A 24,813-nucleotide genomic window follows, 5' to 3' on the forward strand; every position below is an offset into this window, starting at 1 on the left:
CTCGGTGGGATTCTCGGATGGCAGGCAGAACTCACTAAGGACCGTGTGGTGTTCTCTGTTGTTGATGCAAAAGCAGGTCTCCCACAGTTGTGTCTAAGTCAAAGTTAGGAGTAAGGAACTGTATCAGACAGCGATGTGCTCAAAATTACCCTCAAAAGATGGCTCTCGTCCCCCATAAGGTACAGTATAAAGCTAGCTTTCCTCCCGGTGTTGAAATGGGTGGTGGTTTCTTTGAAGGAGCTGGTTTCTGTTATGGGGCCATGTTGTGCCAGATAACTTCTGTAGATATCCACACCAGCCTCTTAGTGCAGCAAGATGCTTATTCTGGGGGATTCCCCGATGATCTCCGTGCATCTAGGACTAAGAGGGGAGGAGAGAGTGAGAAATACCAACACAATTCAAATTGGTATTCCATGTGCATATGAAGACTCCACTGCAGACACACGTTACTGTCCCAGTCTCTGGGTAACTGGACACAGAAACTTCCCACACGTCCCTCAGTGGTGGTGAGGCAATCAAGGGGATTGGGCTTTTCTTGGAGAGCACGTTTATAGTGTCACTTTTGTGTGACAACCTTCCTGACAGCAGAGACAGTATCTTCAAAGTATTTTAAAAGGCTTAATGTGTCATTAGATGATCCAACTTGCATTTCTCTCAGACCAAACCAAGCGCACTTAAAATATTACTTGGTTTACAACTTTTTTTTTTTTTTTTTTGGCACAGCATATCCTTCTACAGAGCAGTGTGCATTTATGCTTTTTTTTTTTAAAAAAGAAAGAAACATGGATATGGGTTAGGGTTGCTATGATAAATGTTTTCATTAAGCTATATTCAATATGCTATATTGATAACCATGAATAATTCCAAGAATTTTTATGAACATTTTTTTAACTGAATATTCACAGCATAACTCTCTTTAAGATCATTTCAAGAAAACACATTTTACAGGCTAGGTTTATTTCAGCCTTGCTGAAAAGTTTGCTTCTGTGGAGCTTCACATGTGCTTCTAGTTTATCATGGGGAAAAATAATGTGGGTTTGTTTTTTTTTCTTCCTCCCTCTTCCCCTCAGTTCTGTTGCCATGTAGGATAATTCCCCTTATCCTTACCTTTTTATAAAGCCAAGAGAGTAGCAACGTAGAAGTAGTGTAGACACAACCTAGTGGTCCAAGATTCTTAATTATTTTTAGTTCATCTTGGTAGTCAAGTCAAATGGAATTATCTCAATATTTTATATTTCTGGTTACTAAGGTCTCTGTCTCCTAGTTTATGATCATGCTCTGAATAGAGTATACTTAGCTCCATTTAAAATTTTTTCTTAATACGATGGATCACTTAGTCTCCATGCCCTGGTCCCCATCAGCAGTGTCGTAGGGAAAGGGAGGGAAATGGTATCTAAGCAGTTGATTGATTACTTTCATAATTTAAAAAAAAAAAAAAAAACTGCTTAGGTCCTGCCATGCATTTTGATTAATTGATTCAAACCACCTTTGTGTCTCCCCCATACACAGACTAAAAATAATCAAAGACCTTGGGGGCTGTACAGAATAGAGAGATGAGCTGATCTGCTCATGGCCAAGGGTAATTAGGAAATCTGAAAACCGTGACTGTAGTAAAATTAAATTTGTTGATTTTTATATTGCTCCACCATCAAAAAGAAAACCCTTGACATTTACAGAACATTAAGGTGACATTATCCACCATTGGCAGAACAGAAATGCACGCTTATATCCCGGGCTATGAAATGAGGTGGTGGAGGCAAGAGAGAGGGATGCTAGAGAAGAATACCATATAGTCACATTCGGGTATTTAGGGAAGTACAGCTTTATACCTCTTTCTCTTTCTTCGTGACTACATTGCTTTTGAATCGGTGAAAAGTAAAAGTCCTGAAGTCTTAGGTGTAGTGCTTGAGTAAACCCATTATTCGTTGTGAAGAGAATCAGCTCTTCATTTTGCACTTGTCAAGGGTCCCACCCACCTGGATTAGCAAGAAGAGCATGTAACTTACCCAAAAGGAAGCTCAAGGTTTTCGAGATGAGGTGTTTGATTTGTGACGCAGTTTTTATCAAGTCCTTGAGCTGTTGATTTCTTTGTTTAGAGAGCACAGAGTAGATGGACTTGAGTGAGGTTGAGTTGGGTGGATGGGAGCCGGAAGGCTGCTGATACTTCCCTTAGGATTGTCTTCCTCTGTAGGTCACGTGGGTGTCACATGGAAGTCTGAATCTTTTCCCGCACCCACAGCACTCTCCCAAATCCCAGCTGCCCTCAGCAAGGACCCCATCTCTAGGGCAGGTGCCCACTCTGTGCACAAAGGCCAGACTTGAGTGGTACATTCAATTGAGTGGTACATTCAGCAGCAGAACAGAAATGTGAGTTAAGTCTTATCCAGCCTAACTCTTCCCTAGGCCAAGAGTGTCAATGTGCTTTAAAATGTGCCTGCTGGTCTTTCAAAGGATCATTTGTAATGGTATCGGATTCTCTGCCTGGATTGCAAAGCTTAAGGTGATGATCGTGTTGGTGGTTTTTAAAGCACGGGGGGCTTGTAACACAGCATTTAGAAGTCAAAATGAGATAAGCATTGCTTTTTCTGGAGGGACAAAGATAAACTATCAGTGATTTAAAAAAAAAAAGATAGAAGGAAAACTGAAAGTCTACAAAAGCAAGAGTAGGAAGAACCAAGAGGGGATGCTGTTCACCTTTTCTCTGGGGGCACTCCACATGTTACTTCTGCTCAGAAACTTTTACTCTTTGTCTGTGCCATTGCCCAGACAGACATCAGTGATTTTCCATTTTTTTGTCACTTCCTGCATGGTTACATTCTCTTCGGATCCTCTCCTGAGGGGAGTCCTAATTTTCTAACTAAAAACAAGAAACAAAAAAAACACCTCCAGTGTTTCTTAAGGGTTACTAAGGTTAAGAATAAAGAAGGCACGGCTGGCTTAGAGGGGAAAGGATCTTACCACTGGTCCGGCAACTTCAGGACAGAGCGAATGACACACTGCCAAGAGGAAAAGCCTGGAAGATGTAGTGAGCCACTGAGTAACACAGTGGGTAATAGGCTTTGTCATCCTGTGAGTTTGCAAGGAGCAGAGAGTGTAAGGGGGCAGATGGCATGAGAAGTCAAAGGTGACACCTCGGGCACTCCTCTCTCAATTAACGCGTGAGCTTAGTGTAGGTGTGTCCTAGGAAGATGGTAGGAGGTGACACAGGCATAAGTCTACACGAAGAAATGAGGTGATGTCCGCTTACCACAAACAGCCTTGTCCACATCATTAACAGCATTGCTAAGGATGATCACTGATAGCACAGGATGGTCATAGTATACAGTGGGCGGTCATGGCATTGATAAGGTGGTGCTGGTTCATAGCGTGGCCTTCCATGGGTTGGAAGCGAGGGGGAGGAGTTGTCACTACAAGGGTTGTAAGATAGAGATTCTAGAAAGAATGAGTCTCTAGGTAAGGGGAGTCATGGGCTGAGAATGAGCAGACTCATGGACAGGTAGAGTGACACCTGAACGGATGCCCCTTTCCTCTCCTTCTCCACGGCACCTTTCTCCGACCAGCCATGTGTTTGTAACATTTGCCTGACACCATAAGGGCTGGCGAGCCGCAGGGGAGGACGTTTCCCAGTGTGTTCTTCCTTCTCTCTCTCTTCCCCTCTCCCCGCCTCTCCTGTCCCAGATTTCCCTGAACGTGTTTATCCCTTCTTCTTTGTGCAGTTGGCAGTTTTTCAGAGCACTTGGATCAGATAAATGGACGAAGCGAGTGTGTGGACAGTACAGATAATTCCTCAAAGCCCTCCAGTGAACCCGCTTCTCACATGGCCCGGCAGCGATTAGAAAGCACAGAAAAAAAGAAAATCTCGGGGAAGGTCACAAAGTCCCTTTCTGCCAGTGCTCTGTCCCTCATGATCCCAGGAGGTAGAGAGACATCTACTCGCATGAAATTGTGTGATTTGTGCATGTGTTCCCCCCCTTCCCCAGTTTGGAATGCTGATGGGGATGCAGGATGGCTAGAAGCAGTAACGGTGGTACCGCCCAGCACAGCTCTCCCGGGGGCTTCTCCCTGCAGGAGCCCGGGAGCTCCCAGACAGCATGTGTCGCTGGTGTCTTCTGGCTTCTTTCTGCATCAGGAGATGAGGCAGGCTTCCTTCCCACAAAGCCTTCTTGTATTTGTTTTCTTTCCTTTTCTGCTCCCCCCTTCCCAAGTGAAGTGGTAAATTTACCTCCTCTGAATAATTTTTCTTCCCTAGATTGGGCATCATTTATATACTTTACCGAGCTGTTTGTAGCATCTGTGTAGGAAAGCTAAGTATAGTTTTTCCTCATCTAATTAATGAGGAAATAGACACGGAGGACGTAAGTTTTTCATTTCTGGGGATGCAGAGAGTCACAGACAGCACTGAAATTACACTTTTTCCCAACGCTGTCTGTTGAGCTATGCTTCCTCCTACTGGTAGTCAAACCATTTTCTTCCCTGTATTGGAAGACGGAGCTTAATTACGGTTTTGTGGAATTGGCAGTATTTTTCCACAACTGGGTTTTGCCTCCACAAATCACTACGTGCACAGAAATTCCACTGGAAAAGATGAAATATGCACGCTAGTGTTGGTGACTGAACACTCAAATGGCAGCCAGGGACCCAAGTGGCAACTGAATTCTGTTGCAGATGGCTTGCATTTGGAAGAATACAGACCATGTCTAAAAGGAAGTGTTGATATTTTCAAAATTTCCTGTTTGTGCAGAAAGAAATTTGACAGAAACAAATGCTCACGTTGGGGGTACTGCTCACTCTAGCATACTCTTTGCTGGGAGACATCCTCTTTAGTACTATAAAACAAATACCTGTCTCCCTAGTTTGAATGACGGTTCATGACCCAAAGGCAGTGGCCCCAGGGCAGCTGCAGTTGGGAGGTAAGTCCGCTTTTTAAAGCTGGTAAGAAAGCCCACCTCTTGGTCAAGTAGGGCAGTTGTTCAATTTGGGGCAATAAGGGAAACTGTCATGAGGGAAGGGATCGGGGACTTGGCTTTCCAGCAGTTTCGATGTATGTGTGTGTGCATGTGTCCACCCTGTCCCGTTCCTGCTTGCATGGTTAGAAGTTTGCTGCCCACCAGTGTGTGTCTCCTCACTTGGTCTTTTGACATTTAGATAAGAGATAGCCAGCAAAGGAGTGCCAAGATGCCACGTGCAGTCACAAAGTGAAGGAGCGTGACTAGTGAGACACTTAGCTTTGCTCTACTTTGGCCAGACCTAAGACTGGGAAGAAGTGATAGTGTAGATACTTTCAGCTCACTGTGGCCAGAGTGTACTCTGTGCACCTGCTGAGTCTTCAGTAGCCCTGCGGCTTAGTGGCGTGGCTCCAACGGGGCTCACCCTTCAACCTCAGCATCCTCTGTAGATTGTTCTTCTTGTCAAACACACACACAGTTTCACATGACCAGTTAAGCTCTGTTTAGATTCACACAGACGCAACAGGGACAGCAACAGTAAATTAGAAGTGTGTCTGCTTATGAAACAAGAAAAACAGAGTAGAATTGGTGTTGTGGAAGGTGAACTAAGTTTTTCTTAAGATTTCTCTATTTCACCTGTATTATCCTCTCAGAATCGTTAGAATTATAGGGAACATATGAAGACAGTCAGTTATATATACAGTCACTCCTCAGAGAAATGAGGAGTGATTCATAGAGAAATTGACCTTTCACTGTTGCTTGATCAAAATCACTTACTGAGTATTAGTTCAGTAATGCTGTAAAAAGCAACTGGGGCATTGACAAATTGCTTTCCTGACCACGGATGTTTGAGAATGACCATGTTCAAGTTGTTGAGGGCAAGATTTGGAGCCTGAGGATCTCTTACTATAGGCCAAACAGTTGTCTCTGTGTAAAGGCTTACTTGAAATTTGTGCATCTTTGATTTGTTTCTTTAATTAAAACAAAACGTACTAACTAGAACTATCACAGCCAGGTAGGAGCTAGGTTTTGTGTGTATTTTAATTAGTGTAGGGAATTAAGAAATTATAACTTCAGAGAATTAATTGAAAAACGAGTTAAAATACTCTTTTGAAGTTTTCTTAATAGGCTCTGTTTGGAAAGCCATGCTAATTAGCAATATAAATATTTTTATATTATTTCTTTATTAGACATGAATGGATTTGTTTGGGTAGCCAAGCTCCCACTCATGGCAGGGCTAATGCGGTGTGGGCTGGCGGCTTGGATGTTTGTGTGGTCAGGATCAGCTTTGATGACTGGCTTCTGTGTTGCAGATATGTTTGCTGTTTCTCCACTGGGAAGTCCAATGTCCCCCCATTCCCTGTCCTCGGACCCTTCTTCTTCACGAGATTCCTCTCCCAGCCGAGATTCTTCAGCAGCTTCCGCCAGTCCACATCAGCCCATCGTGATCCACAGTTCCGGGAAGAACTATGGTTTCACCATCCGAGCCATCCGGGTGTATGTGGGAGACAGTGACATCTATACGGTGCACCATATTGTTTGGGTAAGGGCAGCAGCTTCTCATCCTTGTTAGTTTTCACTCCCGCGCATCCTGGAGAATGAATAAGCTGGCTGAGGCCTATTTACAAGCAGTTTTTCTGTTAAGCTGGTATGTGGGACCTGTTTCATGCCCTTTCCCTTTAGGGGGTGGCATTGAATTTAGCGAAAACTGGTAATTTCTCATAATTCTGCCCAGTTTTCATGTTCGATTGTCCAGTCTGCATAGCAAGCTGGTGGAAATAGTCAAAGAAAGTCCTCTTGCCACCCTTCTTTTTTGTTTTTTTCTTTTTCTTTTTATGTAATTTTTTCCTGGTCCTCTTTTAAAAACAAAACAAAACAAAACTACCTTCTTCACCCACTTGAAATTTTATAAGGAATGGTCCTATTTTAGGATGATGACAGAAAAGGAATAATAACCATTCCTTCTTGATTTCCTCTTAGGAGCTTAGGATCATTTGCTGATTAACTCAGAATAGTCTCCCAGAAGAAACAGCAGTTGTTAGGGTTGCCATTTGTTGGCTTACGAATATATACTCTCTTCTTGGACTTTAGAATGTAGAAGAAGGAAGTCCAGCATGCCAGGCAGGACTGAAGGCTGGGGATCTGATCACACACATCAATGGAGAACCGGTGCATGGACTTGTCCACACGGAAGTTATAGAGCTCTTGCTAAAGGTATTATCTTTTTATGTCCATGCCGTACAGATAAAGCAGGTCATCAGAAACAACTGGTACCAAGAATTCTCTCCTTAAGTTCTACAGTTCTTCTCTATGGTACACCCACACACACTCAGTCTTATCACTGAGAAAGGTATTCAGTAGTCTAAGGTTTAATATAAAGGAGAAGAGAATGTAAATTCTCTGGTTATTTATATTGTGAAAACCAAGTTCTTATATCTGCCCAATCACTTCCTAATTTAACTTTTTATTCTAAGTCACAGGTAACGAGAGTTTTTCATTTTGTGAACCCCACACAGCAAAATCTGTTTGGAAATCACCAATCCTAAGGGTGATTTTCTTCAGGGACATTACGTAAATTTTATTCTAGTGCAATGGAAGATGAAGTGGTATTACTCTGTGAGGTCAGATATGAAGGTTCAGTCTGACAGTTGGATTTCCTTTGAAAGATGGAATTGTGAATACAGGGGTGCCTGGGTGGCTCAGTCAGTTGAGCTTCCCCCACTTGGTTTCAGCTCAGGTCGTGATCTCAGGGTCATGACCTCGAGCCCCACATCTGGCTTTGCTCTCAGCGATGAGTCTGCTTGAGATTCTCTCTCTCCCTCTCTGTCTCCCCCCACCCCCCTAACGCTTGCTTACTCTCTCTCAAATAAATCTTTTGCAAAAAGAATTGTGAAAATATACACATATACCGTAAATGAAAGAAATAGGTAGTAATGGGGGAAGGGGTGCTAGCAATCATTAGGCCTTTCCCCTCTCACACAAATGAATTTGAACGTAAATCATTTTCTATTTTGAATGTAAGCTGAATAAAACCTATAGAGTTAAGACCACAAGAAGCATGAACGTGAGTGGAGAGAGAAAATCTACACTGATCCTCTCATTTCTGTTGAGTTACTTGCTGTGTCACCTGCTGACTGTAGAATATAAAGTTAGAGCTCCAAATATGGATCTTGTAAAACAAAGATGAAGTTGTGTTTGATTTTAAATCTGTTCAGAAAAAGAAGTCTGTAATCAGAAATACAGTCTTTAATTGGAGGATTATTTTACAAAGCAACAGATTTATGGATGGATGACCTCTTGCTTTTTGAGCACCAGAGGGGCTGTAAGGGACTTCTCTACGAGAGGTGTGAGCCATAGCTTTAAATAATGTGCATTTAGACTGTTTTCAGAACACTTGCTCTGAGTCCGGTGCCGTAGTAGATGTTGATAACACAGGAATTAAGGTATAGTCCTTGCCCTTGAGAAGTATGGGAGATGTAGGAGATGTATGGAAGCAGATAAAGTTCAACTTAGGGCTGTAGCAGAGGGAGGAATGTCATACTCTCAGAGAGAATATTCTATGGAGTGGGGAGAGACATCATAGAGAAATTTCATTGAATTGAAACATGAAAGAAAATTAGAAATCTAGAAGGCACTACAAAGATGTGGGTGTGCTAAGCCTTCCAAAAATAAGTGCAATTTAATGACTTTTCTCATTTTCTGTCATTCCAACAGCTAATAGGAGTATATTCTTCAAAAAATTAAGGGTCTGGCCTAGGTTTTGAGAGTAGTTAATAGCATGCATATTCAAAGGTCCATTGTGAAGTAGCAGACTGTAGGAAAGTTACTGCCATCGATTAATTCACATTATTAATGAAATTTTGGTCTTGGGCTCAAAACTGAAGTCTGAGGGGTTGGGGCCTGACGTTGCTGTCATTCATACCCACCAGGTTGTTCCCCTAACACTAGCCACCTTTCTCACAAATGCATGTATCGATCGCTGGAGGGATGGGACTCAATTGAGAGAACACCACAGTGCCATAGGCAGCATTGGAAATCAGCCTAAGGTCGTGCTGAACACATAGCAAATCGGACAGAGCCCTGCAGGGCAGATATTAACTATTAAAGCTTTCTGCATAATCCCAGCATTTACCCAACACCTGGGATATAGATGGGTACCCAATAACTGTTTGTGGTATTGAGGTGAACAGTGGGGTTCTCTTTTGCCTGCTATCCAAGAGTTACCATGGGAGGAGCCAAATACCACACTACTACTTTTGTTATGTTTTGACTCACGTCTTGCTATATATGCCATTCACTTCACTGTTCAACATTAAATGGCTGCCGTTAGGCTACGCTTTGCAGTGTGGCTACCGAACAGAAACAGAGGACATGGTGAATAAGACCTGAGTTTTTTAGTTTCGTTCCCCATCTATCCCTGATAATATTCTTTGCCCACCTGGTACGCAACAACTCACTCGTAGTAAGTGTCCAAGAAATGGGAGGAGGCACAACAGGGTTGCTGATTCGGAGATCCTTTGGCTCTGTGAAAGTCACCTGAAATGACTTTGGGCTCTCCAGGGCAAAATTCTAGAAGGGATGTAAAGACTCCTGAGTCTGACAGGCAGTTTCTCTCACAGTACCTGCTCCTGTGGTCCAGGCCTGCCCCATTGCTAACTCACAGATCGACCCTCTGTGAAGAAGAGTCCAGGGAAGTTGTTTTGGGTTTCCCTCCTCCCCACCCCCTGTCCAAATATCCGGTATCTAAACCTTTTCACCGCAGAGGTAGGCAGACAGAGGTGTTATTATCTCTAAAATGCTCCTTGCTCTTTTCTAGGAGCTCACCCTTTGTTTTAGATAATAAGTCTGTGTTTTACAGGTGAGGTTCTCTTAGTTGTTATTCATCCTGCTAGAGCTTTTGCAAATCTTGGCATTAGCATTTAAGAGGGTCAAAGGGATTTTTTTTTTATTTTTTTAAAAGATTTTATTTATTTATTTGTCAGAGAGAGCGAGCACAAGCAGGGGGAGTGGCAGGCAGAGGGAGAAGCAGACACCCCACTGAGCAAGGAGCCCCATGCGGGACTCGATCCCAGGACCCCAGGATCATGACCCGAGCTGAAGGCAGATGCTTAACCAACTGAGCCACTCAGGCATCCTGGTCAAAGAGATTTTCAATGGTAACACAGTTCGGCTTTCTGCCTTCTTTGTAACAGTGTTCTGTTACGTGTGGTATAGCTCCTGCCACAGCCTATCTTCGTATCATTTCGTGTGTCTGCACATAAAATCACAAGAAATAATAAACTGAAATATATATATATATATATATATATATATATATATATATTAAAATACCCATTTGTTTCCTTGGCTGAGACATTTGATGATTTTCATAATTTGTTTTATATTTGATATGATTCAAGATTTTAAAACCTGCTTCTGTGAAATTTGAATATATATTTCTCCTGAAGGTCTCTGGCAAGGCCTCTTGGCAGAATCCAATCCCATTTATAACATTTTGTCCTCGTCTGGTTACGGAGCACCTTCGTTCCTGGATCTAGCCAGCATGTCTCTGAAATTGTGTAAACGCACACTTAGGGTACTGGAGAGCCGTGTCATCTCTGTCACAGAGCCAACAGAGGATCCTGCCTCTGGTTCATAAAGGAAGCACTGGAGAGGAGCAACCAATGTAATGAAACAAAAAGGATACAAGGGATTTAATTATCTTCCCAGTGAACTGTGTAATCATGTAGCTTTCTTCCAAATTTAAACAGCGATTCTGGGACGAAGTGTAAAGTGAGGAGCATCTGCACTGAGCTCCCTCATGCCATAGCTCGTGGAACACCAGGGTGGTAGCTCTATTTTGGTGTTCTTGGATACTGTTTCCTTGATGTTTTATACTTGCAAACTACTTCATGAAATGTCATGGCACCCTTAGGAAAAGGTGGAGGCTGCTAGGTGTCTGTTTAGAAATGTTTGTACAGTATTCACTTATCTTTTGGAATGTGAACGTAGGAAGCATTTTCCACATTTAATACCTCAACCTTTGGTCTCATTTACTCTTACAACTTTCAAGCAAACCTGCTGGGGAGGTTACGTCTGCAGTCACTTCACATCCTAGATCCATGGAATTGTAGAATCTTTGCTTCTCCAGTTCAATTCCCCATTGGCTCTGGGACTCCCTTAAAGTGTGCTCCTTCACCTTTGCCTCCCCCTCCCCTGCCACAAGGAGTTAATCACCTCCATTGGGCTTTCAGGTAGCTTTCTTAGAGAACTTCGCAAAAGCAATAATATCTTTCTCCACCCACTGCCGTGGTGGGTGAAGTCCATACTGATGCACGTAATAACCTGCCCAGCTTTACCTCTCTAATCTGGGAAACTCTCAGTTCAGTCAGGTTGCTTTTTCAGGATAGCATTAGTTTAAGTGCCCAGTACATAAGAGAGATATGTTCCTCATCAGCCCGTGCTTCAGAAATTTCCTTTCTATGAACTCTGGGGAACTTTTAGATACTAGAATGAAGGCCATCAAATAGGATCATTATTACCATCCTTACATAATTCTTTGAGCCCTGAAAACGTGCACAGCATTGTGTTAGGTCCTGAAAGGTCATACAACGGAGGACACGCAAGAATAATAGGTAATAGGGAGTGCTTTATGTAGACGAGCTCCTATAATCCTTACACCCTAGGAGGTAGATGCTATAAATAACAGTGTGTCCCCAGTGTGTCCCCACTTTACAGATGAAGAAATTAAAGCAGAGCAGCCCGAGGTTATCTGCTAAGAAGGAGCAGAAAAGGATTTGCACCCTGCTGTGTAGTATCAGATCCCGTGCCTTGCATTAATCCAACCATAGTGCCCTATACCTGAAGTTCTCTGATTGCCACATGGAAAAACGGTGGCAATACCAGTCTGTAGTCAAAGGAACAGACTGTAAATATGGCCCAAATTTCAAAGGAGAGGGAGCTTAAACTAGGGTAGACAGGGAGGAAGAGCTGGGGGTTATGGGTGGAGAGTTAGCGTATGTGAAGGGAGTGTGGGATGGTCTCAGCAGAACAGAGAGGGTGTGTGCACACAGAAGGGCAAAAAAGCTCAAAGTGCTTGAGGTACATGAGTAAACTAGTGTGGCAGGAGCCTGGGTTTGTATATGGGATGGAGTGTGCAAGATGGTTGAGGCTGGATTGCGGAGGATGTGAACAAAAGCAAAGACATAGGCCTACAGAACGTGCAGCATTCCCCATGTGCGTGATACAGAGAAAGGAATGTACAAATAGTCTACCCCAATAAGGTGTCCAAGGCCACCCATAAGCTAACACGGAGCCAGATTGAGAGGAAGAGATTGGTTAGCCTCCTATTGTATTGAGTTCAGCCAGCTTAAAGTAATTTCCCTCCCACCATGCACACTGATACAAATGGTTTATCGTAAAAGTGAACAAACTGAACATTTAACAATCTGCTGGCCCCATTTCTTGTTGTTTCTTAAACGAGTACCATAGAATTTCTCTTAGAAGAGTTCACTCGTTCTTCAGAAGAATGTATTGAGGATGAACTGACCAAGTAAGACAAATTGCACTGAGCTCAGATAGCCCTCCATGTAGCCAATGAATCCACCAGGTGGCAGGCTTTATGATTCCTACCCTATTGTCGAAAAAGTTATTTTTCCATTCATTTACCACTTTCGTTGTCATTAATGATCCCGGTGAAATATTTGCACTCTATATCTTCTGTGTCTGTAGTTCCTCCTTAGGGAAGTTATCTCTGTGCATTTACAGTAAGTCAAGCAAACTGTCTTCTGGAATAGCCATACATAGAAACAAGAAAGATAAAACCGGGTTTGGTTTTTATAGGGGAAGGGAATATTTGTACAGAGCTCAGTGGTGTGCTCTGATTTAAAAACCCTGGTCATAACTGTTTTCTGATGAGATTGTTCATCGTTTATTTTTATTTCTTAAAATGTTTATGCTATTTTTATATCTCTTCGTTTTCTTCTTGACAGTCTGATACGTTGATCATTCCCTATATTAACCCAATGCCTGGTTCCCTCGCCACCACCTGTTAAGTACAAGCCATGTACTCTGCTGGGAGCAAGAGAGGTGGAGGACCAGAGCGTGCTGTGCCCATGACGAGTGGGCACAGGAGATGAGGGGCAGAGGGTCAGGAGTGGGCTCTTCCACTGGGCTCTGGGACCTTGGGAAGAAGAAAACCCAGTGTCCCTGAATCTGTTTTCCGCATCTTTCATGCAAGGATAACAATTCTTTCCCACTTCACCAGGTGGTAAAAAAATAAAATAGCCCTCCTGACATGGTGGTGAAAATAAAATAAGGGAATATATGTGAAAAACACTTTAATGCTCAAAATACGCTTTTAAAAAGCCTATGTGACATTGTTAACCACTTATAAATATAGGAAGGCCAGTGGTGAATTATGATAGAAAGGGTAGAATTGGACTCAGGTTCAGTGACTCACAATACTAGGACAGCCTCAGTGGTCACAAAGGCTCTCTGTGTCCCATCTATGTATGAATATGGAAAAAGGTTGAAAGAACCACAATGAAAGATGAACTCCATCCATCTTGGTTGCTCTTTTCATTCACCTAAGGCATGCAGGACAAACTCACATTTTAGCATGACCTCCCTCAATTTGTGAAGAGAAGATCCCATTCCAAACAACCTCCAGTGGTAGGCCTTTCATACTTAGAAGCTGAATGTTCTGTTCAAACAAGAAATAGAGTGTCAGTCTTTACCATCAGATGAAGGTTTATTCTTAAAGTTTTGGCATTTGCATGTAGAACATACAGTTTATTCTTTCAGAATGATTTTTTTTCCTTTTGTTTCAGCTCGAATCCTGTTTCCCTAGAATATTTTTTTACAATTAGGACATTAGGTGTGGGAATTCATGTCTTAAATATACAAAAAACTCTAAAAATCAGTCAAAATACTAAGACTTGCTGTTTCTAAAGTGGATATAAGACATGGACAGACCATCTTCTGAAGAGATAGAAATGACCAAAATAAACGAGACTCCGTCAAAGAACGGAGATTAAAACTTGATAGAGCTTATTTGTATAAAATTGATCATTTGTTTAATGTTAATATTCAGTTCTGACAAACCTGTGGTAAGAAAGGTATGTATGGGGGCACCTGGGTGGCTCAGTCAGTTAAGCATCTGACTCTTGCTTTTGGCTCAGGTCATGGAGTCCTGAGATCAACCCTTTTGTTGACTTCCAAGCTCAGCATGGAGTCTGCTTAAGATTCTCAGTCCCTCTCCCTCTGCCCCTCCCCTTGCTCTCTCTCTCTCTCTCTCTCTCTCTCTCAATCTATTTCTCAAATAAATCTTAAAAAAAATTTATGTGCTGCCCACAAAAATACATATTGACATAAACTTTCTGGAAAATAGTGTATTAGTATGGACCAAGAGTCTATAAAAAGTTTGGAAAGAACCTTTGATTGACTGCATTGACTCTAATTATGTAATCTAGGGACAATGACAGAGATTAGGACAGTGATTTATAGATAAGCATACTTATGACTCGTAAAAGAACTGAAAAGTAGAAAACAGTAGCAGTATGGAAATAGTTAAGTTTTGATTCACCCATCTCCTGGAATATTATTTATACAGCCAATAAAAATTATGTTCTTAATGAACATTCAATGATGCAGGGAAGGTTTTTCAAGTTATATAATGTGAAATGGAAAAACAACATAAAGCTAAATATTAGATTAAGATTAAAATTATTTATGAAGTATGTCCATATATGTGCATAATTTATACATGCCTGAAAAAAGATCAAGAAATATACTGAAATATTATTAGTGTTAGCTGAGTGATAGGTTTCTCAGTGATTTTTATTTTTACTTACACTTTACAATTACTTCTTATGATGTCATGTATTATTTCCCAAACTGGAACAGGGGAGTAGATGTTAACATGAAAGCAGTCAATCCTCATTGGTTTGGTCCCCTGCCCTCACCATACTTAACTCCCCCATCACTTAGTACCACTTAGAGCTGACTTGCTAGGTGTTTTCCAGGCTTAGGCCTTTTAAAAGACCCTTCTCCTTATACTTCTTGTCTTTTCGAAGTAATCAGGGCCATCTGTGATTTTGAAAGGACATGTTTCTCCCCCCGTTATTAAGAAATTCAAGAAGAGGTCATTGATGCAGGAGTGAAGGGGATCAGTCCTACCATTTGCCCTGGGCACCCCTCGGCCCAGCTTCTGACTCCACTCTCCTCTCTACCCTCAGGGCCTGCCCAGCAAGCCCTGTCCCCGCACTGAGTGAAAGGCTCAGAAAGCCACCAGGAGTTACCTCACCATGCGTGACCTGGTTAAAGAGAGGCTGTTTTGTACTCACTGACATCAACTTTCCAGTTCTGCAAGCTGACAAGTTTTATGGTGACAGAAAAGGAGTCTTTTAAAATAATTAAAAATAAAAGTCTCATTCAGTTTTGCTAGTCTATGATTTCTAGGTCAAAGGAAAAACACAAAAAGAAAAAAGAAAAAGAAATCAACCAAGAACAGACAGCCCCTGGGCACATTTATACTTAATACATATGGACGAAAATAACTCTTATTTATAGAGTGCTTTCCACGTGTCACACTCGGTGCTGGAGCCTTTACTAACTCCATCCCATGAAATCCTCACATGAGCCCCCGTGAGATTCTGCTGTTGGATAGTGCAGGTGTTGGAGGTAGAGAGGAGAAGCAACCTCCTGCAGTCACTGGACTTGGATTTGAACTCACCTCTGTGGAGTCCAGAGCCTGCCCTCTTAAAGCAACCTGTCATTTTGCCCTCCACCCTTTGTATTCTGTCAGAATGTCACTGCTTAAAAGGTTACTTAGGAATGGAAGGCTTTTGTACATATGTCTTTAGGTAGCTTTGTCTTTGAATCTCCTAGCCCAGTTCTGATCTTATTTCCTCCCAGAATTTCTCTTTAATACCACCCCACTTTTTTTGTAGAGTGGAAATAAGGTGTCAATCACTACTACCCCATTTGAAAACACATCAATCAAAACGGGACCAGCGAGGAGAAACAGCTATAAGAGCCGGATGGTGAGGCGGAGCAAGAAATCTAAGAAGAAGGAAAGTCTAGAAAGGTTAGTTACAGCAGTATTTTTGCAAGTTTGGTATATACCCATGTCAGAGGAAAGTTACCCTTACTTAATTTAAACACTTATATGTGAGAAAGATCCATTGCTCTGTGAGACATTTCATGCTGTGATTCAAATATTTATACATTGAAGTTCACATTCATAATAGCATTATTTTTCACAATGAAAAGATTTACATAGTTACGTCATAGAAAAATTCAGATTGCTTTTTTTTTCCTGTGCGAGTACCATGAAAAGCCCTTTGCTGTTTCTTAAGCGTCTAGACTTCATTTCAAGTGAGTTGGATTTAAGGCACTGGATCTTCAGGCAGTTTTTAGCATTAAATCTACATTTAATAATGTCCTTTACATTATCTAAAAACATACAATTGATATTTTTTAAATGGCAGATATTTGAAAATAACTATATCTTTAAAGCATCCAAATAAGCCTAAAAATAAAGGAGTTTTGTTTTACTGACTGAAGATCTAACTGGGTTACACATTTGCAATCGGGGAGGCACTGTGAGTCTTTTTGTGCTCTCTGCACACGCTGGCAGAATGCGTGTATGTGTTTGCGGTGGGGACATTTCTTGCCAGACAACTGTCTGGATGGGCTCCCCACATGACGCCACAGAAGCATCTCTCCTTTGCCCACTTGGATCTAATGTGTCTGATTGTATTAAGAGGATTTTTAGCAACAGAAATGTGGGAACATAAGTAAATAAAAAAAGAATGCGTATTAACTCCAGGAAAGACAAAAGCATACAAGAAAGGAAATGGAATCATGCTTTGCATAGCCCAGCTGTGAACAATATTTATAATATAAAATAGAGGGGAAAAAGGCCACCCTTTTCTTTAACCGAAAGTTTTGGTTTAGCTCTAGAGGGAGGAATAGAAAAAGGGAAGTGTATTTGGTCAGAAGGTGGAAGGGGGCTTGTGTAAGACCTTCATCCTCATCTTCTATGCTAGGAAATCAACAGATAGTATCTAAAACTGAAAAACGAAAACATAGCATAAAGAGATTACTTAGCAATATGCAGACAAATAGGAGAAGAAACAGTTAAAGGAGTAGAAAGTGGTTTCTCAGGCGACTGGGCCAAGGGCAGAGTAGCGGAGTTGCTATTTTTCATTATGAACTGTATAAAATGATGTAATTGTTTAACCCAAGTACATGTATTGCTTTGATTAAAATTAAACATGAGTTCTGAGATGTGTGCTTTATTAGATAAATAAGTGATTTATATATTTTTTAATGTGTGCTTTATATTTGGATTGTGCTCTAAGTCGTACAGAGCACTATTTCCAAGGGGCAGCGGTGTTTAAACTTTTGCTTAAGCTCACTGGGGGTGAGTGAGGCTTGCATGATGGCAGAGGTAAAAGAACTTTCTTACAGCCACTTGCACTTCTAAGCTGTGTGAGGCTTTTTTTTTTTTTTTTTTTGCTTTAAGATATACTTGTTGAGCACTAAATACACATTTGCTTCTGCTGCAGCTAGTAGTGTCTGGTGCCCTGCTGATACGATAAGCTTCAGTTCACCTTTCTCGCTTTTTCTATGTTAATGTATAGCCTACATTGTCATTAGGAATTTTCAAGAGCCCACAGTGGAATAAGCACAGCAAACAGCCCCTCCTAGATAAAGCCTCTGCCCAGCGTATCACCATTAAAGAATTCTATATCCAAGATAATGGTTTTTCTTCCAGAGATTTAGTTTGTATTATCTCTTAATTGTATCATTTTGTCTGAGGGTACATGCTTAGAAGCTTTCAGGTAAAGAATGCCCCCTCATAAGCCTGACAAATAAATAAATGAATATTTATTTCATGTATTTTATATTTTTTCTTTCTCAGCCCTTCCTAAAGTATTTGGAATTGAGAGAGCTTCCACTGTATTACTATCAAAGACTCTTCCTTTCTAAGTCATAAGAAGATTTTTAATTTGAAAGTGTGTACCTGCGCCTTAGTGTAGGATCTGCCACCAGACCGCTATCCCTCGCCCAGAAGTGTGAACTGACTACACGGGTATTGTGGGGAGACGGGGTGGCCCCAGATGTAGAATCTAATCAGTTTTCTCTTGTTTTCACTCCAGGAGAAGATCCCTTTTCAAAAAACTAGCCAAGCAGCCTTCTCCTTTGCTCCACACCAGCCGAAGTTTCTCCTGCTTGAACCGGTCCCTATCATCAGGGGAGAGCCTCCCGGGTTCCCCCACTCACAGCTTGTCTCCCCGGTCCCCCACGCCCAGCTATCGCTCCACCCCCGACTTCCCATCCGGTGAGTGAGTCTTCTGGCCCACACAGCAAGGGAGAGTTGAGAGGAGGTCAGAATCACCATCTGAGCTCCTGAGTGACAGGAGGCTTCTTCCACTTAACGAAAGATGGTTGAGGTTGTAGATGGCAACAAACAGGATTTATAGGGCAGTCATGAGATGTGGCTATTTAGACCTAATTAAGGCAGGAAGTAGTGGGTTGAACCCTGATGTGGGGAAGATTTACCTGAAAAGCGTGTATTCATTAGAGTTAAATACTAAGACAATTTGCTGACCTTTATCGGACCTGATCTAAAAGAGTTTGGGTTGGAAGCACGGAAAGAAAAGGGAAGGAGTCCACTGCTCACGGCTGTTTTCTACCCACAGGTACTAATTCCTCTCAGAGCAGCTCCCCAAGCTCAAGCGCCCCCAATTCCCCAGCGGGGTCAGGACACATCCGGCCCAGCACCCTCCATGGTCTGGCCCCCAAACTCAGCGGACAGCGCTACCGGTCCGGAAGGCGGAAGTCGGCTGGCAGCATCCCCCTCTCCCCACTGGCCCGGACCCCCTCTCCAACGCCACAGCCCACCTCCCCCCAGCGGTCACCATCCCCTCTGTTGGGACATTCACTTGGCAATTCCAAGATCACTCAGGCCTTTCCCAGCAAAATGCACTCCCCTCCCACCATCGTCAGACATATTGTGAGGCCCAAGAGCGCAGAGCCCCCGAGGTCCCCGCTGCTCAAGCGCGTGCAGTCAGAGGAGAAGCTCTCCCCCTCCTATGGCAGCGACAAAAAGCACCTGTGTTCCCGCAAGCACAGCCTGGAGGTGACCCAGGAGGAAGCGCAGCAGGAGCAGCCTCAGCGGGAAGTGACCTTGCAGAGCCTGGAGGAGAGCGTGTGTGAGGCGCCTTCGCTCAGCCGCGCCAGGCCTGTGGAGCAAGGCTGCCTGAAGCGCCCTGTCTCCCGGAAGCTGGGGAGACAGGAGTCTGTGGACGAGCTGGACCGAGAGAAGCTGAAGGCCAAGGTGGTAGTGAAGAAACCAGAGGGCTTCCCAGAGAAACAGGAACCCCACCAGAAATCCCATGGACTTGGTAGTGATTTGGAGAACCTCTCAACTTTTAGGCTAGAAGAGAGAGAGAAGAAGATATACCCAAAGGCTTTAGAAAGGTCAAATCATTTTGAAAACAAAGTGGCCTTGCAGGAGACCCAGTCCCTGGGCAGTCTGCTGAAAGGGGCTCTTCACAAGCAGGTGAGCGTTCGGGCCAGCGAGGGGGTGACCTCGGAAGGGGCAGCGACGGGCCAAGTCCTGGCACCCGGGGAGCACAGCCAGGGCATCTGTGACTTCAAGCGCACCTCTGCTCCCGGCACCCTCCAGGACACTCTCTGTCACTCCACGGACAGGTGCAGCTCCGCAAAGGGGGACAGCCTGGAGAAGGCCCCCCAGGCCAAGGAGTGTCTCCGATGTGAGAAATTAGACAGCAAGCTGGCCAACATCGATTACCTCCGAAAGAAAATGTCACTTGAAGACAAAGATGACAGCCTGTGCCCTGTGCTCAAGCCCAAGATGACCTCTAGTGCCCACGAGAGCCTGCCCGGGAACCCAGGCCGGGCAGTGGGTGCACAGCAGGAGGCCCTGCCGGCCTCTGAGAGCCGGGCGTTCAGCAGCAGTGCCCACGCGGCGCAGATCAGTGCTGTCTCCTTTGTCCCTCTCAAGGCCCTAGCCGGCCGGGTGGATGGTGGAGTGGACAAGCCGGGCTTGGTTGCTCCCGAGTCACCTGTCCGCAAAAGCCCCTCAGAGTATAAGCTGGAAGGTAGGTCTGTGTCCTGCCTGAAGCCAATTGAGGGCACTTTGGATATTGCTCTCCTGTCTGGACCTCAGGCCTCCAAGACCGAGCTGCCTTCCCCGGAGCCCGCACAGAGCCCCAGCCCCGCCAGGGAGGTGGGGCCCTCTATGCCACTGGCTCTCCCCAGCAGCGGGGGCATGAAGGGTGACACGGCCGGTCAGAGGGAGCCTTCCAATGCCGGCTTCAGGATGAGTAAGTCCTACCTGCTGGAGTCACGGTTCCCGCCCTCCAGCCGGGGTCTCCAGAATTCACCAGCAGCTCCCTTGCCTGAGCCTGAGCTAAAGCGGGACAGAAAAGCTTCTCATGCTGCCCGGAGCCCCATGACAGGCATGGAAAGCGATCCCCAGCAGAGAGAGGGGGGCCCCAGCAAACACCAAGACCACAGCCCCGACACTAAACTCCCCTACCTGGGGCCAAACCCCCACAGTGCCGACCCGTCCAGGTCCCGCAGCCTGCTGCCACCTGAAGGCGCCCCCTCGAGGGAGAAGCTGAGCGGAAGGGACTCGTCTGAAAGGGGCCCTTCCGCAGCCAGAGGCCAGCGGTCGGGTACGGCGCCTGACTCCCGCAGAGACCCCTCCGTGGAGGTGTGTCCTCCAGCAGCTGCTAAAACCAGTGACGGTTCCAGAAACGCCCCCTCTGGGGGAAGGCCCCGCCCCGACGGCTACACACAGCCCCACGCCACCCCCACGGAGAAAGCATGGGGCCCCTGTGGGAAAACAAGCCACAGAGACGGCCGGGTTGAGGTGAGGCCGCTGGCGAGGGAGGACTCTTCTTCTTTGCCGTCCGCAGGGACTCCTTCCGAGAGGGAGCCGGGCAGAGGAAGAGGTGGTACGGAACCCCCGCCCGAAGCCCCTCCTGCCCGGCGGTCCCTGCAGCCACCCGGCACCGAGAAGGGGAAAGGATACCAGCTCTCTGGTTGCCCGGTGTGGCAGAAAGACAGTTCCCAGGAGCCGGAGAGGAAGGAAGAGCTTCTACAGAAGCACGTGGGCAGTAGCTCCCAGCCCGCCCCAGTCACCAAAGAACTGCCGGGCCTGGCCGCTCGGCCGAGCCACTCCTCCGGCAGGGAGCCGGGGGGCAGGCCCAGTGCTGCAGAGCCCGGCCCCGGCCTCCACGGCGCCCCCAAGCCGACCGCAGCGCACAGTGAAAGCGGCGGCCCCAAGCCCAGGCCTGGCCCTGACCCGAGCCCTCCGCAGTCTAAGCACCCGGACAGGGCCCCCTCCCCCCAGAAGCCGGGCGGTGGGCCTGCAGCGGGCAAAGAGCCTGGGGCTCAGCCCCCTGGGGGCCCCGGCCGAGAGGGGAAGGGCGGCCGCCAGGGTGTGTTGGATGCGCTCCCCGCCCTGCCAGGCTCCCAGAACACAGCCACTGATGCGATGAGCCAGGGGGGAGGTGGACCCTCAGCTCCGCTGCACACCGAAGGGGGTCTTGCCGACACCAAGCTGAAACCCGCCACTGGCGGGCGTCCCTCGGAGGTGCTGGAGAAGCCCGCGCGGCTGCCATGGCAAGGACACCCCGGAGCTGAGGCGTCGGTAGACCGGCAACCCGCCACTGCCAGTGAAAAGCAAAACCTGTCTCCAAAGCACCCCAAACCATCCACTGTGAAAGATTGCCCACCTCTGTGCAGACCGACAGACAAGAGTGGAAGTTCGCAGGCCGCGGCCGCCGCCGATAGGCGGTCTGAGGGCAGGAAATGCACCGAAGCACTTTGTGTCTCAGCAGACAGCGGGAAGCCCGAGGCCAGCCTTCCCCTGGCGCCCGGCGAGGCCAGGCCCAAGGGCACGGAGAGGCCGGCCGCTGCCGTGGGGAAGGGCTTGCCGGAGGCCAAGGGGAGAGGGCTGAGTCCCCAGAAGCCTCCGACTGAGGCAGGCAAGCCCGGTGGTGGCATGAGCCGGTCGCCCTCGGCCACCGGGCAGAGCTCTCTGCGACCCGCTGCCCTCCCGGAGAAGCCTCTGAGCCACTCCTCCAGCTTTCCCGAAGCCAGACCCGGGGCGCGAGAGGCCGCTGCGAGTGGCAGTGACGCGTCTAGCGCCAAGGCCCTGCCTGGCGGGGATGGCCGAACCCCCATAACCAAGAGTGACTCCTTGCCATCCTTTCGGAGCCCCACCGTCACTCTGGAGTTGCACCACCCCGGCCCCAGTGTGGTGGGGGGCGCCGGCCACCGGGAAAGGGCCCTGTCAGGAACTGCCACCGTGGGAGAAACCAAAGGGAGAGAGCCCGCCCCGGCCCAGCCCCCTCAGACTCGGAAGCAGATCACGGGCAGAGAAGTCACCAAGGCGTCCCCAGCTCCAAACCCTGAGCGGCCCATCGCCCTTTCTTCTGAGAAGGACTTTGTGGTCCGGCAGAGGCGGGGGAAAGAGAGTGTGCGTAGCAGCCCTCACAAAAAGGCCCCATAATGGGGCAGGCCCCCGGCCGGACTGGGGAGACCCGACCTGAATGTGTACCTGAGTCTTCACTACCTTTCGAAACCAGCACTGTGGGGGGGCGCCCTGGAGCCTCACTGCGGGGGGGGGGGGGGGGGGGGGGGGGGGGGGGGGGGAGAGGGCCAGAAAGTCGTCGGAAAGACAGAGGGGACCTTCTTCCAATTGCCTTCCCAATTGTTACCGGTAAAACTGTTACCAGATAGTGTTTGTACAAACAACAACAAAAACCTTTACAGTTGAGGGTTGTTGAGGAAAAAGATTTTCTCTGTAAATATCTAGCAATGTGTTTGGTTTGGGATGTAGAGTCGGTACCTTGCTGCTGATTGCATTGTTTACCACAGCTTTTTTTTTTTTCCCAGTTAAGATTTTTGCTTTACCACTTATCATAATGTAGTAATGAAGCAAACGGTTAAAATTGGGTGTATGGAAAAGTATAGCTACTCTCCTGTTCGTCTATACACATCCACCCACATGTTTTTTGGTCTGTGGTTTTAAGAGAGTGTTTCAATGAAGCTACATTTTTCTAAGTTGAAACATTCTAAGTAGATTTAAAGGTAAAAGTCCTAGATACAGTAGATCGTGAGTTTTTGTGTGTATTTTTCAAGAGAGACTTTGGTAGTACTGTATCTGGCTACCTGTGTTTCCAGATCTGAAAGTAAGAACTACTCTAATCACTGCATTTGGAATCTTCCTCCATTAGGAATGGCCGGAGCCAAGGGAGGGAACCATTTTCACTTCACAGCCATCCCAGTGGACATTCTGATCCTGGGTCCAACTGTCTGAAAGGCCAGTTGTCCTTGTCTGTGGGCGTGTATGTGGGGTCTTCACCCTTGCTGTAGCGGGGGCTGTAAACACACGTCAACTTTATTTCTCTTACTTTCCCTTCTTTTCATGCTCTTAAAATCAGGCCTTTATGCTATGAGTCACTAGTCCAAGAAGCACACATTTTGTAGTCGTTTTGCACCAGCCCTGCTCTTGAACAAAAAGGAAGATTACTGGCCACACACAAATCGGATCGTACTTAAATCGAGTAAGAAGGATCAGGCATTGGAAGAGGTTTTAAATTGCTTTTTTTGAGGGAAAAGGGTAGATTTTGGCATCATAGCATATATATTAATGAATAATCAGGACATCAGATACATCTTAATACATAGCTGGGGCCTTATGTTGTAGACGAAGCTTGCTGTTTTTAGCAAGTTCCTGGGTTTCACATTCATTTCTGACGCATCGAGTAGCTCCATACATTGCATAACACGATCTCTTTATTTGTATGCAAAAAAAAAAAAATACTGTATTAATAAAGAGCAGCATTTTTTTAACAAAAAGACTTGGTGGAGCTATTTGGTGCTTGAATGTGTCCTTTTTACTTTTGCTAAGCCTTATTTAAATTTTGTATACCATGGGATATGTAGAATTCGTCAAATCATTTTAGTGCTGAGGGGGTTTTTTTGTTTGTTTTTGTTGCAGTTGTCCTGGTGGCTTGTTTTGTATTGTAAGACAACACTTGCTGACATAAGTTCTAAAGGCACTAAGAGAAAATACACACAGATAAGTCTTTATAAGATGTTTGGGATCCATAGCAGGATATTTTATTTTGTTTTTTAAGAGAAAAAAAATTTACCAATAAATACGAATTCAACACCCAAACCCCCTCGGATATCTTAGTATCTTCAAGCTATAAAATTGTTCCTCTAAGCACAGCCTGTGGATTATAAATTATTTAAGCAAGGCTGTAAACCCTGCTCCAAAAAACAAAGGCATAACTTAACTGACTACTTGGTTGTCCTTCATTGTACAATGAGTTGGCAATGGGGAAAAAAAAAAAAAAAGTCTCCTCCTTGCCCCTGACTTTTTTTTTCCCCATGTAGTTTTAGCTCTTCCCCATCACTACATTGTGAAATTGTAGAAGAAACAAATACTGTAAAAGAACTCACGTGGGTTTCCCAAGTGGTCTCAACATTTATAATTCATATCTGTGTTTGGCAGTTGTCATAACCCAGTCCTCTGTACTCAGACACCACGGCAGGTCTGTCGGGGACGTAGTTCAAGGTTTATGGCCTTTGCTTTTTAACTGTCCAGTTTCCTTTAAAGCACAACTAGCTGCTTGTTTACAAATGATATTTTTATGTATATTTTGTATAGTGTATTATCATTTTTGCCAAATACGTTTTTGCATTTTGGACGAGTAAAGAGTACTTAAGGTTGCATTCATGTAATACCTGTTTGTTGTTGTAAACCTCTCCAGTCAGCTGGTAGAAATTCTCCTGTGTTCTATTTGGTCAGTCTCCTGTGATTGTAAGA

The 24,813-nt window shown here is 45.3% G+C and overlaps 1 protein-coding gene across 4 annotated transcripts in view; it reads left to right on the plus strand.

Annotated features, from left to right (window-relative positions):
- Positions 1-22,590, plus strand: part of MAST4 (microtubule associated serine/threonine kinase family member 4) — a 575,892-nt gene extending 553,302 nt beyond the window's left edge. For 3 of the 4 annotated variants that reach the window (XM_027604891.2, XM_027604896.2, XM_035727581.1), the window contains 6 exons: positions 3,717-3,917; positions 6,260-6,489; positions 7,038-7,160; positions 15,878-16,014; positions 18,095-18,276; positions 18,638-22,590. In XM_027604891.2, coding sequence (XP_027460692.2) covers positions 3,717-3,917; positions 6,260-6,489; positions 7,038-7,160; positions 15,878-16,014; positions 18,095-18,276; positions 18,638-22,485 — 4,721 coding nt within the window. In that variant the 3' untranslated portion in view covers positions 22,486-22,590. The remainder of the gene's footprint in view (positions 1-3,716; positions 3,918-6,259; positions 6,490-7,037; positions 7,161-15,877; positions 16,015-18,094; positions 18,277-18,637) is intronic. The other variant, XM_027604900.2, reaches the window with a different exon arrangement.
- The last annotated feature ends 2,223 nt before the right edge of the window (positions 22,591-24,813 follow it).

This window comes from Zalophus californianus, chromosome 5, assembly GCF_009762305.2.
Source record: "Zalophus californianus isolate mZalCal1 chromosome 5, mZalCal1.pri.v2, whole genome shotgun sequence".
NCBI classification, from domain to species: domain Eukaryota; kingdom Metazoa; phylum Chordata; class Mammalia; order Carnivora; family Otariidae; genus Zalophus; species Zalophus californianus.